This window comes from Rhinatrema bivittatum, chromosome 2, assembly GCF_901001135.1.
Source record: "Rhinatrema bivittatum chromosome 2, aRhiBiv1.1, whole genome shotgun sequence".
Lineage (NCBI taxonomy): Eukaryota > Metazoa > Chordata > Amphibia > Gymnophiona > Rhinatrematidae > Rhinatrema > Rhinatrema bivittatum.
In genome coordinates this window covers 205,157,189-205,174,783 of record NC_042616.1, presented here as the reverse complement: position 1 = coordinate 205,174,783, position 17,595 = coordinate 205,157,189, and the positions used below count along the sequence as shown (strand labels likewise).

The 17,595-nt window shown below is 39.4% G+C and overlaps 1 protein-coding gene across 1 annotated transcript in view; it reads right to left on the bottom strand.

The window, feature by feature from the left end:
- The window catches only part of LOC115084330 (multidrug resistance protein 1A-like), a 176,033-nt gene extending 159,760 nt beyond the window's left edge, over nucleotides 1-16,273 (bottom strand). The window contains exons 1-4 of the mRNA XM_029589047.1: nucleotides 16,035-16,273; nucleotides 2,492-2,591; nucleotides 1,893-1,980; nucleotides 1,734-1,791 (exon numbers count right to left, since the gene is read on the bottom strand). Coding sequence (XP_029444907.1) covers nucleotides 1,734-1,791; nucleotides 1,893-1,980; nucleotides 2,492-2,540 — 195 coding nt within the window. The 5' untranslated portion in view covers nucleotides 2,541-2,591; nucleotides 16,035-16,273. The remainder of the gene's footprint in view (nucleotides 1-1,733; nucleotides 1,792-1,892; nucleotides 1,981-2,491; nucleotides 2,592-16,034) is intronic.
- Nucleotides 16,274-17,595: the final 1,322 nt, after the last annotated feature.

The following is a 17,595-nucleotide window of genomic DNA, read 5'->3' as shown; positions in this document are numbered from 1 at the left end:
TAATTTTGTCATGGATAAGATTTAAGAAGTTTGAAGATTAGGAGAAAAAAATCCCAGCTTTATTATTCAAAAATTCTCTTAACTGGTCAAGCATAAAGAAAATGAAAGTATTAGCCATGCAAATGTATTCTCAAGTGGGATGCTAGCAAAGAAGGAATGAAGCACCAAAGGAAGGCATAGCAAGAAAAAAAAAAAACAAAAACGTTTATGCAGCTCTTGTGTTTGCTTAGCTAAATCAGGATAAATCCTGACCAGACTACCAAGGCAATTTAAATTCAAGTTTTTAAAACACTTCATCATAAAGCTTATATCATGCTCATTAGTAAAAGAAACAATGAAGTAGATCTTTTGGTAATTTCAGCTGAAGAATTTTCCAGATATCCAATTAAGTTCAATGAATCAATAAAAGTTTGAAGGTGTTCCATCATATTAGGGCTCTGTTTAAATGGAAGAAAAAAAGTCTCAGATGATAAAAGGAATCTGCTCTGAAGTCGTCTTTCAAAGCACTTCTTTAGTGTAAGTGTACCTAGGTATCTCACCCATTACCTTTGGGAAAATTTGTTAAGTCTCAAATTCAAGTGTCTAAGCAATTCTCCACCATTTCCATCCTTTTGGATAAACAATGCTCATGAATAATTGTGGGATTCACAGCCTGAACACTTGACATTCTCTCTCAATAACCGCTACTTCCCCAAACATTCCTGAAGGACCCTTTAGTGGTCCTGAGCATTCTGTCCAATTTAAGTGAAACAGCCTCGACAAGAAAGGGAATGACCATTGAAGGACTGATGTCTACTAGCTACCAAATTTCATAGAGGTTCTAAAGTCAACACTGCTGGCTTGACTATTGCTGAAGAGACCAGAGGAACAGTAGGCTCACCTTTGAGAGCAGAAGCGGCTGCAGATAGGAGTCTGCTTTGAAGGAGAATCTGAGGAGACTATTCAACAATGCTGCTAACCTCTCCACCAAAACAAATTGGCAGAGGCAACGAAGAACTAGTCTCTGACACTGGCAGGATGCTGGTAGCTTCCTCAATAGAAGCTGCATGGATGAGGTCATCAGCGTGTGCCCACGTTAACTCAGCATTCCCCTGTGAGGCTGCAGGTGGCTGAGGATCTTACTGCTGGGCGGAATTTAATGTTTGTGAAATTTTCTCTCTGATTGTGACAAACATTTTCAATCAGAAAATGACAATGGTCACTCATCTGTGTGGCTTTCCTGGTAATGTGTGAGGTGTGTTTTATTAATTAAGGTTTTACCATATTCTATAATTAAATTGGTCTCTTCCCTTTGTTGATTTTCTGATATTGTGTTAGTTCTCTCTTCCTACTGAAACATTTAATACATTCAGAACATGTAAAATGTCTCCTCTGTGTATCTTTTCTGTTGTGCCTGCATGTGTTCCTTCCAACTGAGGGATTTTGGGGACAACACACCCCAAGAAAGAAGAGTGCGAGAACTAGACTGGGACCCTAGAGATGTACAACAAAAATGGTAAGGTATAGAAGAGGGGAAAGAGGAGAAACTTTTCTTTCTTTCTCAAATGTCTTTTCTGGGGACAAAATATTCCAGTACAAAAAACAAAACTCATTTACATTTCCTACCTTGTTTGAAATAAATAGACATCCATAATATTTAGTCATTTATATTGCTCATGAGGAAGTTGTCATGTTGAGTACAATTCATAAGTGAAAACAATTTAAAAAATAGGAAAGGAAAAAGAGTCACTAACCAGTTCCAAAATTCCAACCATCTTCAGCTTTTTTTCCTCTTTATTTTCTTTTTCCTTTCTGAAAAGACGACAATAAAACATGAAATTAAATTGAGGTTCCGTCCTAAAAAGTGAAAAGCATTGAAGTGTTTTTTCCTAAAAAATAAATCAATCCCTTACTTTTTCTTGTTTCTCTTAAGGATGCCATTTTGTGCTGGTTTTTCATCTGGTTTGAAGGTAGGATTGTCATAGCCATTATTTGGAAAGTCTATTATGGAAGGGAAAAGCATTGCAGATTTGATACATAATCTTTTTCCACGTATTATATAATACAACATTCCATGTAAGAATAAACATGAGATAAAGAATCTAAACTTTCCAGACCATCTGAAAATTAATGAAGTGCCTATTGAGATCTGTATGCTTCTGTATAGAATTTGGTAGTGGTGATGATACAATCTACATGGGTAAGTGGCTCACAAGTCCATTCATGCAGGGTTAAGCTTGAGCAATACAAAAGTCAGGCACCTAGTGCCAACATTAAAGAGGCCTTTAAAAAAAAAAAAATACAAACACCATTAATTATCTCCATCTTGTAATCACAGATATAAATTATAATGATTTCACAACTCACAAAACAGGACTATGCTACATTTTTGCGTAACGTCATAATGTACAAAGAATCCAGTTTTCTCCTGGACCAATATAGCTACTAGCACTCTGACCTCTTCTCTTGGAATTAGAACACCACATGAAGAAAATATTAAATTCAGACTTACCAATGTCAGCCTGGGTCTGTTTGGGGTAATTTATGAAATCATCCTTCATCTTGCTAGTTTCTTCTATTCAATTCAGGTTTTATTTACTACATATAAAAGTCTGCAGAAACAAAGATATTCAGTAAGAATGAAGGTAATTTCAGTGAATATTTATGTCATTTAAAATCATGGATAAATTCTGTTATGAAAATGCATCATCTTGCACTACTTTTATTGTTGTTTTTAGTCTCGATTGTGTTGAGGTCAATCCTGAGCAGTACAAGAAGCTGGAAGTTATAACTAAGTTTACCTAGCTATTTGTCAGATATTCAACAGGAACCACAACCTGCTGAATAGTTATTTATTAAATTTTAACCCACTTTTCTGGCAACTGCTCCAAGAGAGATTCAATAAAATAACATAGAAATAAAAGAAGATACAAAATACAATTACATTAAAAAAAAAAAAAAAAAAACATAAACCAACAACCAAGTAAATCCAATAAGCAATAAAACTGGCATACTCAAACCCTCTGCCCCCTCCCCCCATTTAATCACAACTACTTAAATTAACCTGCAATGTCCAAGAAAAACAAACATGCTTTAGCCTGTTTTCAAAACATGCAATCCTGGATTTCCCTTATGCATAATGGAAATTTTTTCCATAATGTTGGTCCACCACAACTAAAAGTTCAAATTCTGGTTGTCAAATAGGCAATTTTGAATGAGAGGGTTATCAGCCATGCAAGCTAGCAGGACCTCAAACAAGTAGGAGAAAATGCCTGAATTTGGCTTCTTAAATAATCTGTACCTTATCCCCTTAACCATACCTCCACCCTCTTACCCTGAAATCCAGGCACAAAGGTTTAAATGAAGATATATATATATAAATCGATAGGCAATGAAGTTGTGTAATACAGGGATATTTTCTCTCCATATACTATTCCTGAGATGACCTGAGCTGCTCAATTTTGCACAAATTCAAGGCAATAAATAAGCTTAATTGTCAATCTGACCAAAAGACTATTACAATAATCAACGTGACTCAGTTGCAAAGTCTGTATTATTTGGATTTTAGATTTAATTACTCATCTTCTCCCAAAAAATGAGTTCAAGGTGAGTTACAATTCATGTATTGTAGTTTGTGCCCTGCCCAAGAGGGTTTATAATCTAAGTTGTACCTAAGGTAATGGAAGATGACGTGAAACTGAGTTTTATGCATATAAATGAATTTTACACATGTAAGTAGCTTTTGAAAACAATTGCTACAATATTCCAATGAATTGTCCATAGGATTTACCAGCATAAGTGCACTTTACATGCATAAATGGCTTTCGAACATTGCTTCGACGGTATCTCACATTTACACACAACCCCTTTGAAAATTATCCTGAAAATGAGCAAGACATACAGACTTGGGGAGTCATTTGATAGATTCTCATCTAGTCTGAGGGATCCAATAATCAAACATTATATTCTCTAATCTCTGGGTCCCTATATTATCTACTCATAAGAGTTCAATTGTCATGTTTAAGTGGAAGCCAAAAATCATAATCAAAAGCACAAAGGCAGACGTAACTTGCGCGCACCGGCCAAGTGTCTGCCTGCAATCCCCCGGTCCAGCAGCCGTACGGAGGTCTCTGGCCATGCTCCTGCCCCGCCCCCAGACTGCCCATTTTTCAAGCCCCAGGACTTACATGCGTCCCGGGGCTTTAAAATCTGCAAAAATAAGAGTTCGTGTAAATGTATAAGGGTGTTAAAAAAAAAAAAAAAAAAATGCAGCAGGAGAAATGAACCAAAGCACTGGTGAAGTGATAAATTCAGAGAGCTAGTCCAGCCAGCACCATTTCTTATCTCAAAGCCCATACGAAATCTGTACCATTGTATCTTTTAAACCCATGTTGCTGTTGATATTGAACCAAAATTCTGTTTACAGGTCTCTTCGTACACAGCCCTCCTCCATTGTTAGAACACGCGAGGTAGTTTTTGAAAACCTGATCTGTGCTACAATCTGCTTTCCCATCTACCTCTTCCTCTGATTTTCCTGCAATATGCAGATTGTTTTGGCCAAAAGTGTAACTTTTGGCGAGTCACTTAAATTAGGTAAAGTAGTCCTTGTCTTCAGTTCTACTCCCCCTGTTAACCCACCCCTGCTACACAAATGCTAATTGCTGCTTAATGTCTCCTAATCCCTTCTGCCCCCTCCAGTGGCAGGCAAAACCCTGCTCCACTTGCTGTAAAGAGAGGAGGGGTGTTGAAAGACTAGTTTTCAGTTGCAGATCTCTCTCACTTTAGAAGAATGTACCCACACCACTGGCTGTTTTGTTGTGTGCCTTGTCTGTCTGGATTAGATTATTAGACTCCATGGAGTCAAGACTGTCCATCAGGAGGGTAATTTTAAAAGTAGTTTCCTCGGGTAAACCAAATGTTTACCCGAGGAAATTAACTGTTTGAAAACTGTCTGCCCTATATGGGGGTAACTTTTAAAACAGGCGCGCAGGCACCCCTGTGCATGTTTGTCGACCCGCGCCCAGCGATGCATCCATTTTATAACATACACTTGTACATGTGTGTGTAGTTTTAAATGGAAGCACTCACGTGCGCACAAATCCCACTTCTGCGGAAGTGGGGGAGTTTTACCAAGGGACCTGCTCTGATGCCATTTACCATTTTCCCCACTTCCTTCCCAGTTTGCCTGGTTTAGGGTAGGACTTGCAATTCCCCCTAATTTAATAGCCTCCATTCCCTTCTGTTAGCCTCGACACTTAAAAACCTCCAGTTTTTGGCACATGCAGGGCTTTTAAAATTTGCTTTTATGCAAGCAAAGACATATGCACGTACGCTGTGAGTAGAGACATTCCCGGGGGGCAGGGTTTGCCCTTGTGTCTGAGAATTCAAAAAGTATGCACACATGTGCATATTTTCCCCCGAGACATCAACAGGTATAAATCTGCACAGGTAATTTATGTTGGATAATTTTCAAAAGAGAAAGTACATGCATTCTTTCCTTTTCTAAAATTTATGTAAAGTGCATGAAGACATTATACTAGTATGGACAATGACAAAATTACTCCCAATATGGCTCTCTACATGCTGCATACATCTTATTTTATTTATTTAAAATCTTTTCTATACCGTCGTTTAGTAATGCACCATCACAACGGTTTACATAGAGGCACAAATATTTAGTTTGGTTACAAAGGTATTTACAAAAGTGCCATTCCAATACCGGTACATACTTATATAAAATAAGGTATAGGATGGGTGGCATGGATCTAGCCTACGTATATGATTAATAGGGTAATTATACAAGAGTTATGCTTAAACTGGAGTTCTCTAACATAATTGAGTATAAAATGAAAAATGTGGGACCATGCATCTAGGTAACCTTGTTCTGTGTTTTTTCATTCTTTGTTCTCATTGTCATAGCCAGGTTTTTAAACCTTTTTTTTTTGAAGATTTTTGGATCACTCTGTAATCTTGTCTCTAGTGGCAATGTGTTCCACAATGTTGGACCAGCCAAAGATAGTATCACCCAGTGTATCAATAAGCTGCACTTGATGTCACAGATTTTGATCTATGAGTAATTACTAATTTTATATGAAAAAAATTAAATGTAAAAATTTCTTGAAATTTTTTCTGACATTAAGGGGTAGATTTTCAAAGGGTTACGGGTGTAACCCCCAAAAACCTACCCCAACCCCCCCCCCCCCTGCGCGCGCCGAGCCTATCTTGCATAGGCTGCCGGCACACGCAGAGCCCTGGGACGCGCATAAGTCCCGGGGCTTTCCTGGGGGGGGGCGTGTCATCGGGAGCATGGCCTCTGGAACAGCCCCCAGACCAGACCATGTCATGCCGGTGGCCGGCCCGGCGCGGGCAGGCGTAACTTGTGCAACAAAAGTGTGGGGGGGGGGGGGTATGGAGGCAGGCTGCGCGGCTCGGCGCGCGCAGGCTGCCGATTTTGGGAAGCCTTGTGCGCGCCGACCCCGGATTTTAACAGATATGTGCGGCTACGCACGTATCTATTGAAATCCGGCGTACTTTTGTTTGCGCCTGGTACGCGAACAAAAGTATGCGCGGCGTGTAATTTTATAAAATCTGCCCCTAAATGATTAAATCATCCCCGTCAAAGTGTTGTACCTATTTCTGGGTTTTTTGTTTGTTTTTTTTAAGTGAGGAGTGTCCCTTTCACATCAGTTTCAGTTGTGTAGTGACGACTGATGATTTTGCTTTCATACTGGCTCCATGGTTACTGATTACCTGTTTTTACATGTTCACACTACAGCCATTTTATAACATAGATGTGCACATGCTCGCATCTTATAAAATAGCTTGGCCACATGCACAAGTACGCCAAATTTTAAGTGGGTGAGCATATAAATCCCGCTTCTGCTGTGTAAAATCGGGGGATTTTAAGAGGGGTGCTTGCCAATGCCAGTCCCAGTTTTACCAGTTGAGAGAGGTCCTCCAACCCCTCCCTTGTTTGATAGGCTTCACACACACAGCCCCAACTCTTTATACCTGGGTCTACCCCTATCAATGCTACATCCACTACAGCTTGTTCAGAATGCAGCTGCTAGAACCATATTCAACCTGCCAAGATCAGAACGCATCACACCTATATTACAACAACTACACTGGCTTCCGATTACTTATCGTATAACCTATAAACTCTTAACTACCATCCATAATTTACTCTATACTACAAATACTGTTTGGCTTTGCACACTTCTATATATTTATAGACCCCCACAACAACTCCGTTCAATGGACAAATGCATCTTAGAAATTCCCTCAGTTAAATCAGCAACGTTAGAACTTACTCGAAAACGTGCATTTTCTGTAGCAGGACCAATCCAGTGGATCGTCCTACCGGATCACTTAAGATTAACAGTTAATCATAATGAATTAAAGAAAAAACTAAAAACGTATTTGTTTAACAAAGCTTTCAACATTCAGTAACACAATCTGCTTAAAGATGTACTCAGACCTAATGTAACTAAATGTAATGCATTCGTTTTAATGTGTGTACTATTTTTATGAATGTTATGTTTTTGTAAACCGCCTAGACGGGCAGGTACCTGCCTTATTCGTGAGGTATATAAGAATTTTAAATAAAATAAATTAAATAAACCCTTAAAACCCCACAGATCTGCCTAGTTTTCTATACATTTTAACTTACACAGCATTCATAGCAGAAGTCAAAGTTTTGCAACAGGGGACTTTGGTGTGCACAGAGTTGCATATCTCAGGTTCACGCTCTGAAATGCCCAGGCCATACCCCACCCCTTTTTTTTTTTTTTAACTTTCAAGATGTGCACTCTGCAGCATTTATGCTCATTATCTGGGCACTTTTTAAAATACAGTCAGATATCTAAAAAAAAAAAGCAAACAAACAAAAAAAAACCATCCAAGTCTGCTGATCAAACATATCACTAAATCTGCTACAGATCATCAATTTTTAAACTGCTTTTAGCATTAGAGTATAACGGTTTCTGTTTTTATAATTCAATATTTTTTATTCTGTATGCATCATGATTCCTTGCAAAAAGACTGCAAATGACAAAAATAAAGCATGCTACGTGTTTCAAAAAAAACAAAAAACTGTTTGTAAGTTTTTATTGGATTATGCTTTATGAGGCCCATGATCAAATCTAGAGATTTCTCTAAATGTCATAGTGACAGAACAGCTTAGTTGAGAGCTGCCACGTTGATTTACCAATTTTTTTTTGTTTGCATATGAAAGTCTCCTATGTTTAGAGTTCTATACTACGGCACTCTTTCTGGTTGTTTCTCTATATAGCAGTCGTGGTAGTTACCATCATCCCAAGAATTTAATAGATTCTCTTGTACTGATCCTTTCATCCCGAAATTTTCAATGTCTAAAGTATCCAAGTAGTCCTAGCCTGATAGTGATGCATTATGAAACTCAATCTAGCAGTTAAGTCTAATGTGTACCGTCTACCGTGCGTTTGTTTTTGCGTTACAATGTGAACCGATATGATATCCTGGATGAATGTCGGTATATAAAAATTTTAAATAAATAAATAATACAACAAAAGTTTAACATGGATGTTAAGTTGGTGCCATACTTGTGAGTGGTAAAATATTGCAAGAGGTCAGATGGTGCCCGGTTCTCTTCTGCCTTGATTTTCATTGGGTTTAGATTGGATGAAATAGGAACTGAGAGGGGAGGGATCTTAGCCCATGAAAGTTCCTGGTCCTTCGATCCAGAAGATAGGTGCTCGTGGCTTAGATGTCCCATGTTCTTGTTGTCAACTGGTGGAGTGGTTTGGGGTTTATGGGTCCTTTGTGCTTTCTTCCACAAAAGTTGGAGGGTCAGGATTTGTAGGTCCCTTAATGTTTTGCAGAGGTAAAGAGAATTGAGGCTGGAGGCCCCTGGTTCTTTCTGCTGAGGTAGATGAAGGAGAGGGTCAGGGCTTTCAGGCCCCTTCTTTCTACCAGTGGGTTATAGGGAGTGGAGCTCCAGAGCCCCTTAGAGTTGGATCTGGCTGGGGAAGGATTTTGGCCAGTAGCTATTGTGCATGGCATAGGCCTTTTGTCTTTCTTTCCTTGCCACCACTGTGGCAATGCTAGTGGAGCAAAAAATCTAACATACAGACAGTATCATTTACATGCCTAACATGTTTTATAGTTAATCTTTAAAAAAAATGTTATCAACTCACATGGTACATTTTTTACCAAGTGGTATTTCTTGCATAAACCCCATAATATTCAAAAAGGAAAGCTAGTCACCAAAAATGTCTCACCAACATAACAAAAAATATGTTTTTAAAAATCATGACACTGTTTAATGTAGCATGTTATATTATGAATATTACTAGGTTAATAAACAAATACAATTAAAACAGCAATATGTTATCAGTGGGCAAAATATTTCAACAGAATATGCATCCCTCTTTATATTTCTATTGATAAAAATGCAAATTATAAATCCAAACCAAAGAGGCAGGTAGAGGTGTATCCAATAGGCAATGCTAAACCAACCTTCAAAAACAAAATTAACAAAATGTACAAATATCATTTGACATTTAAATAGGCAATGCTGTTTTTCCTAAAATATCTCTCTTGTGTTCAGTTCTAGCCCTGAAGCAGCCACATTAGAAACGTTGGCAGACATTGGAATGTTCCTGTTTCTCAAGTCATGGCAGACTTTTATGACCTGCAGCTCTTCTTCTCTCAGAGTGATTTACAGCCACCATTCTTCTAAAGTGACTAACTTGAAACACAACTATGCACAGTATTATTGAGATGCGCACAGTATTCAAGATAATTTTTTGAATTTTATTAAAGTACTTAAAGTAAAAGATTACTGTAATATACAAATAAAACTGAAGCATATTTTTCAATAAAATATGTTTTTTGAAGAGGGAAGTTTTTTTCGCCAATGATTACACCTTAGTATGCTCCTAGTGTTTGATTACCCCCAAGCTCTGAGAGAGTTTTTCTTCTTTTGTTTAGAATCAGCTCATTGTGTGTTCGTTCAGGGGTTGATTTTCAAAGGAGCACGCATCCATCCACACACAGTCGCGGCAGATTTTAACATCCATGTGCGCATGTGTGGGTAGAAGGCCTCCTCCACGTCGGTGGGGCAGGGAATTTTCAAAGCTTGCGTGCAGCTACAGGCCTAGGGCTTCCCCAATTCCAGTCAAGAAACGGACTGGGGGGGGGGGACTTCCCTACCCCCCTACCTAACCTTCCTACCCTTTCCCCTCTCCTCCCCGACCCCTAACTCCTTCCTAATTATTAACTTTTTGGTTATTAGATTACTTACTGCTCCTCTGGAGCAGAAGTAATCTGTGTGCACCAATCGGCTGCTGGCACGCGCTGCCCCAGGACAGTGGCTAATGGCGCTGTCCCAGCCCGCCCCTCCCCACCCAGCCCACACTCTTTTTTCAGGGTCCGGCACTTGTGCACGTATCAGTGGTTACGTGCGTGGCCGGGCTCTTTAGAAAATGCGTGTGGCGCGCATAGGGCCTGGCAACATGCGTAACAGCTGGTATTTGCACGTGTGGCCCTTAGAAAATCGACCCATTAACATTTAGTTAGTAAAAATGTTAATTATGCCAAAACTTGTGTAAATATGCTAATCATATTCAAAGAGAAGGGTAGAAATTGCTTGGCATTCTTGAACTTTTTCATTTCCTAGATGAAAGTAAAGCAAAGAGCATGTATGATATTTCACTATTGCTCAGGAGCAGGGGTGGATTGGCCTATCGGGCATCCCCTGGTGGGCCGATCGCTCCAGTCACGTAGTCTGCCGTGCGCGGCCATGACAGAGCCGCGCTCGGCAGACCACGTGATGTGTCCTGGGCGGCGAATACCCAGGCCAGGCCGACATCGTGAATCCGCTGCTGCTCAGGAGTACTGTCATGTTTAAAAGATAGACAAGTCATTCCCAAAATAAGGAGGTTCTCCATTCGCCCCTATTAAAATTACAAAAGAATTTGTCAAAATTTGTCAAGATTATCTTTCACCAAGGGATTATTGTATGGTTTGCTTCTATGTTTTATAAATGCATGAGACAATGTATACACTAAAAGAAATTATTTCGACATTTCTGTAACTTCTGAGAGCTAAAACTGGTCTAGCGACATATCCATAAAAATGCACCCAAAACAAAAAGGAACCACATAGCTTGTTACCTCATCTTTGAGGGACCTATTTACTAAACATGTTCTTCCATTTTGTGCCTACAGGAAAACTATTTAGCAAATAAGACCTTTAGAGTCTTACTTTGGACATGGAAATGGACAAACTGAGATCAGTGCTTGTATTTCCTAAACTGTGTATTGGGAGCTGCACAGTTTATAAAATGCCACGCATGTACTGCAGGAGCATAAAAAAAAATATAACAAGTGCAATAACCAGGATTTATACACAAAGACAAGTGTTTTATAAAGTATGTGCATATGCCATTTTGAAAATACTTGCACACATATCTACACTGGAATCACCAGTTTGCCAATACCTCCACCAGTTCACCAGACCTTCCATCCAAAAACTGCAGACAACAGAAAAGTATGATTTCACTTAAGTCAATTAGCAGGGGGGGTAAAAGGGTAAAAAAAAATACATTTCAGTAATGTATACCTGGCTCTCTTACACAGTAAGAACTACCATGCATACATCTGAACTCCACACCAGAACGCCATTAGAGCACCCGTCCCCCGCTGTAATGTACACAAATCCAAAAATATGTGCATACTCTCAACATTAATAAAATAGGACCCCATGTCTGCATGTTATTAAACACTTTGAAAATTCACCTTTACATAAGCAAAGAGGAATAAAGAGACACTGAAATGTCAAGAAGAAACCACTATAAGAGCTTCTTAATAATGTACAATGTCCCTAAATATTCGAGGGTAAACTTCCACTCAGGCGCCTAATTGCAAAGATTCACATACTTGAAAGCTTACATCCCTTTTCAAGCACAAGACAGGCGTGTAAAGTCAGGTGCGTTAGCGACATGCCATTTACGTGCATATGTTTTGAAAATGTAAGGTCCATGCTTAGTTGCTTACACCTAATACATGCCCCTAAAACACCTCATTCTCAGGATACAGAAAAACGCGCGGGAGAGCCGGCGAGCACTCGCTCTCCCGACGCGCACACAGGCCACTCTTCTGGGTGCGTGATACAGAAAGCCCAGGTATGTAAATTAGGGCCCGTGGTAAAAGGAGGCACTATGGACACTAGCGTGTCCCTAGCGCCTCCTTTTTGACAGAAGTGGCGGCTGTCAACGGGTTTGACAGCAGACGCTCAATTTTACAGACGTCGATTCTTGAACCCGCTGACAGCCACAGGTTCGGAAAATGGATGCCGGTATAATTGAGTGTCCGTCTTCCAATCTGCAGGGTGATTTTTAATTTTTTGGGGGGCCTCCGACTTAATATCGCTATGATATTAAGTCAGAGGGTGTACAGCAAAGCAGTTTTTTCTGCTTTTCTGTACACTTCCCCGGTGCCGGCCAAAATTAATGCCAGCCTTTGGCAGGCGTTAATTTCTGAAAGTAAAAATGTGTGGCTTGGCTGCACATTTTATTTTCTGAATCGTGCGGGAATAACTAATAGGCCCATCAAGGCATCAACATGCATTTGCATTTTGTGGGCACTATTAGTTTTTTTTTGGGGGGGGCCCACACGTTTTCGACGTGCTATTGCCCCTTACTGTATAAGGGGTAAAAATAGTGTGTCGAAAACACGCAGCCAAACGGGGGTTAACCTCAGGAGCGCACTTTATTGTATCAGCCTGTATGTGAATACATACAATAGAATATGAAAGTATGCACCTAAGTTTAGATGGCTGAAAATGTATTTACTCACATTTGACTGGCTTACCCAGAAAAAAAGTGATGGAAAGCTTTATTTCTTAAAAAGGTGAATTTTAAAAGCCCAGCATGCACCAAAACCATCCCTAAGCTTTTATCCCCCAGATACAGAATGAGAGAAAAGCCTTAGTCAATCAGATCCTGAGTCTTTGACAACTTACCCTGAAGAAACTAAAGTTTTTTGTTGTTTTTTTTTTTTTTTTTGGGGGGGGGGAGCAGAATCAGGTAATTTTCTCCTATTTTATTCTTCCAGATCAGTAGTAACTAGAGCTGGGAATCAACATCAAGAACCGTCATACAGCTTTCCATAGAATTTTATCCCTGTGGTTTAATAATAATACATTTCTTATTAAGTGCCTCCTTGAAACTGTTTGAGATTTGAATTTCTGACACCAACTAAAGATGTGCCTATTTATCCAACAAGCTACAGCTGCCTTCTATTGTATCAGTACAATCTTCCCTGTAATGTGATGCAACTAAATGTAACCTAACAATATGTAACGCTCTAAGTGTAACCTGGCCATCCATGATGTAGTCCACCTTGAAGTGGGTGACTAGTCAGGAAAGGCGGAATACAAAACACTGAATCATATATGTCACAAAGGTAATAATAATATAGTCACAGACAATTAAAACAATATAATATGTATATGACTAATACTATGAGCTTGTCATAACCACTTTTATTTTATAAACAACATGACATAACTAAATCTATCCCGTCTCCATGTCCACTATTCAGACTAGCCATTGTGGCAATGATTCTTAGCAAAGGGTCGCATAAGCATGCTCCCTTTTGTGCATGGAAGTGTGGCCAGTGTATCTGGCCCTCTTGCAGGCTGATGCAATACTGTGCGCTGGCCACATGATTAGATGTGCGTCCATAACCCCCCAGATGCAAAAGGGGTCAGCACATCTAAAATGCATGAACAACTGAGTGCATAGCTAGCAGTATTCATCACATGTAAATTCATGTTGATGAGGCTGTTAGCTATTCCCAGATGCAAAAAAAAAAAAAAAAAATGCAGATGTGCACATTTTTACCCTCTTTTTATTAACGCCCGCCCCCAGAAAATACTTTCCTATAGTTCCTCTGACTTAATATCGTGGCAATATTAAGTCAGAGGAACTGAAAAAGGAGAACCCAAAACAAAAAAAAAAGGTGTCCCAGCAGTCAGGTTACGACAAGGGATGCTGCAAAAATCGAGCGTCCATTTTCCTAACCCACTGACAGCCATCTCTCCTGGGCACTCGATGCCAAAGAGGCACTAGGGATGCAACATTTTCCCTAGCTCCTCCTTTTTACTGCAGTCAAGTCAATTTAAATATTAAATAGGATGCCTAGGTGAGGTGGACCAGTGCGCGTTGAGAGCAGGCGTTCAATCATGAGCGTCTGTTTAACGCGCACCGATATTGCATCGGCCTGTCGGTGCTGCTGTTGCGTAAAGTCCTCTCCCTGAGGGCTGTGAATGCTGCCTCTGCAGCATCTCCGGTCCTAGCCAGCCTGGGAATTAAAGCCCTAGTCAGCAGTCAAAAAGCAGGTCCCTTCACATGGCGGCAGTATTACTGTCACCGCCTAAGGGTTAGTTTTATGTAAACCTGTTTGTGGTTATCTAAAAGGCTTTGGTGGGGGGGGGGGGGGGAAAAGTTATGCTTCTAAGCAATATGGAGGATGTGAGTCTGAGGTTTCTTTTCAAGAGCCCTGCTGGCGATTAGTAAAACTCATTACTGATCTCAGGGATTTGTAGCCATTCAACATGTAGAGTTTCTATGGTGAATTAGAGTTAGGTTTGTATTATTTTGGAGAACAGTTCACAGGATAGCTTAAATATGGGGTTACTTCATGATTAAATTACATTTTTGATAATTATTATTGATTTACAAATGCCTATGTTGTAATTATATGTTGCATTGCTATTATTAGATTTATTGCAAGTTACTTGGAATAGACTTAGTTTTTGGGTACTTGCCAGGTTCTTATGGCCTGGATTGGCCACTGTTGGAAACAGGACGCTGGGCTTGATGGACCCTTGGTCTGACCCAGTATGGCATGTTCTTACTTTGGTCTATCTTTGATTAATTGGAAAAGTGGGATACAAATCTAAAATTTATTTTTTTTTATATTAAAAGTAGCCCTTGACTGTGAAGGGGATACAGCACCAACAGAGGTGTTCTTGCCATGATCTATGTACAGAGTTTTTTGGATCTACTTAGAATTTTTCACAAATTTCACCAAGAGAAAATTTGGAAGATACCCCAATGAATCTGGATAAATTTGAAAATCCAAACTCAAATCAAGCTGAAATCCATCTGGTTGAAGTACACTACAAATTATGGATTATCTCTCCTGTTGCTAACCATGCAAATCCCAAATTCTAGTAATATCGGACTCTATTTGCTATAAAGTATAGAAGTTATGAAGTTTCGATGCTCAGGTGTTCAACTCAGTTCTTACTGGAAGTAGTTTAAAGATCAAACCATGTTAACAAAGGGTCAATGAATTTCACAATTTAGAAGCTTCTGACCATATGCCTCATTTCTTATTAACAGCTTTTATGGTCTTTGATGCATGCCACAAAACTAAAAAACCTATAAAATATTGATAGAAATCGTCCTAGAAAAATATCATTAAAAAAAAGAATTGCAAAGGTCAAAACCACATTGAAAAAAAAAAAAAAAGATACCACTGTGATAAAACGGAGTATTTTTAGATTATTATAGTGCAATTTAAACTGATGTAATGAATGCAGCATAAAACGTTGAAAACTACATACCAATATATTTGGTCAGCTCAACACAAAACGGTATCAATCGACACCCACAGCTTGTTTCCTGACTTTTACTTCTGATCTAGTCACGGAGCAAACTTTCAGATACATTCAATCTATCTATAAAACTATTACGATCATTTGAAAAACAGGTTAATACATTCCTACGATTTTTAATTATATATATTAAAAAAAAAAAAAAAAACACAGCAGCAAAGAGCGTAAAGAATTTTCGCTCCCTAAGTCACCATGTTTTCAGTTAGTTAACAACAATTAAGTCCACAGTTCATGTGTTTTCCTTCTCCGATATAAGAACTATTCCTTCCTGCAGCCGAAGATGCTTAAAACATTCCATTACCGTCAGTAACAGGAAGCCCACGACTACATTTACTTATAGAAAGAACAAATACATATTACGGTTGTAGCCTGTTTCTTTTGTTCACCTGCGGCTTGATTTCAGATGCAACTTGAGCCCAGGGTCGTCGTCGTCCTCCTCCTCCGCGGCTGACTGCAGGGATCCTTTTCGCTGGCACCTTTCTTACTGCCTCACGCGGTGTTAAGTAGTGTGCTTAAATACTGCTGACACCCAAGCGTTGTCCAACCTGTTTTCGTCTTCACCAGTCTTAAGAGTCGTGAGGAAGGTGAAAAGTCTGTGCCCTGCCCTTCAGAGCAGGTCAGTTGAGTTTTTAGTTCAGCAGAGTTCGTCCTCACCCTCCAGCCACCTCCCCATCCCAAACTGGTTCTAGAGGATGCCCAGAGCAAATGCTTTTTTTTTTTTTTCCCAACAGGGAATGTATGTGGGTCCTTCAAGCTTGCTGTCAAATCTAAGGTAATTCTTAATAAATGTATGTGTAATACCTTTTTTTTTTTATTTCTTTAATTGTTACTATATTCTCTGTTCACTATCCTATCCTTTTAGTGTATTTTTTTTTCTAGTTTCTGCAGCACTCGGTGAATAAGATCTGAAGGAATTTTTCAGATCAGGCTCAGTTCACCCAAATTATTTTAAACTTTTGTGCCTGGGGGGCTGCTGAATATCAGGAAAAAGTGAACTGCAATTATCATTTAAACAGATATTATTCAAACCCCCCAAATATACACAATGCCCTTCAGACCCCTAAGTATCCTTTGCTAGAGTCATGGCACCCCCTTCCCTATCCCCCCACCCTCAACCTAGATGTGTGGAGTCGTGAAAGTGATCATCCTTATAAGGCATTTCTGCAAAAGGGTCTAGGGTTACTTTCTTTGTTTTTGTTTTTTAAGGCAGTTACATTAGGGACCTGACCTTCAATTGAGTTCAGTTATCACTGACCCCCAGGAGGGAGCTTTAGGCTTTCTCAGGTGCCTCCACTAGAAGATGCAAGACCACCTGCAGTGTTCCCTGCCTAAAAGCTGGCTTAAACAGGTGTTCTCTTTTTTTTGCTAGTGAGATAGAAGGGAGGCGGAGAATCAAGAGTTATGTAGAAGGTGAGTATTTATTTGTTTATTTATAGGCTTTTTTATACCGGCGTTCATGATAAGACATATCACCTCGGTTTACATTGAACCAGGTTAGAAATACATCAAACAGGGTGGTTTAAACAGGGTTTAACATCAAACATGAAAGGAGTCGTCACAGTGCTCTGCCCTCCAGAGCAGGTCAGCTGAGTTTAGGTCAGTGGAGTTCATACTTTAGCCACCCGGCGGCATGTGCCACTTCACAAACTGGTTCTAGAGTATGCACAAATGCAAATATTACTTCTTTCAAAGAGGGGAAAGAGGATTATTCGGCCTGCTATCGTGTGTACGGTAATTGTTAATAAATGTATTTATAATCTTTTTTATATGTAGATACTAATGTTTTAAAGTGAGAGACTTTGTAAGCAGTTCCATAGAGTGATGAATTATGGTAATGCAATATTTAAGAGCATCTTTTACACATTTTCTTGATTTACCCTTGAACTGTTTTGCTGTCTTCATTTTGATCATGTGTTTCTCAGTAAGTTTCTTTGCTTTGAGCTACAG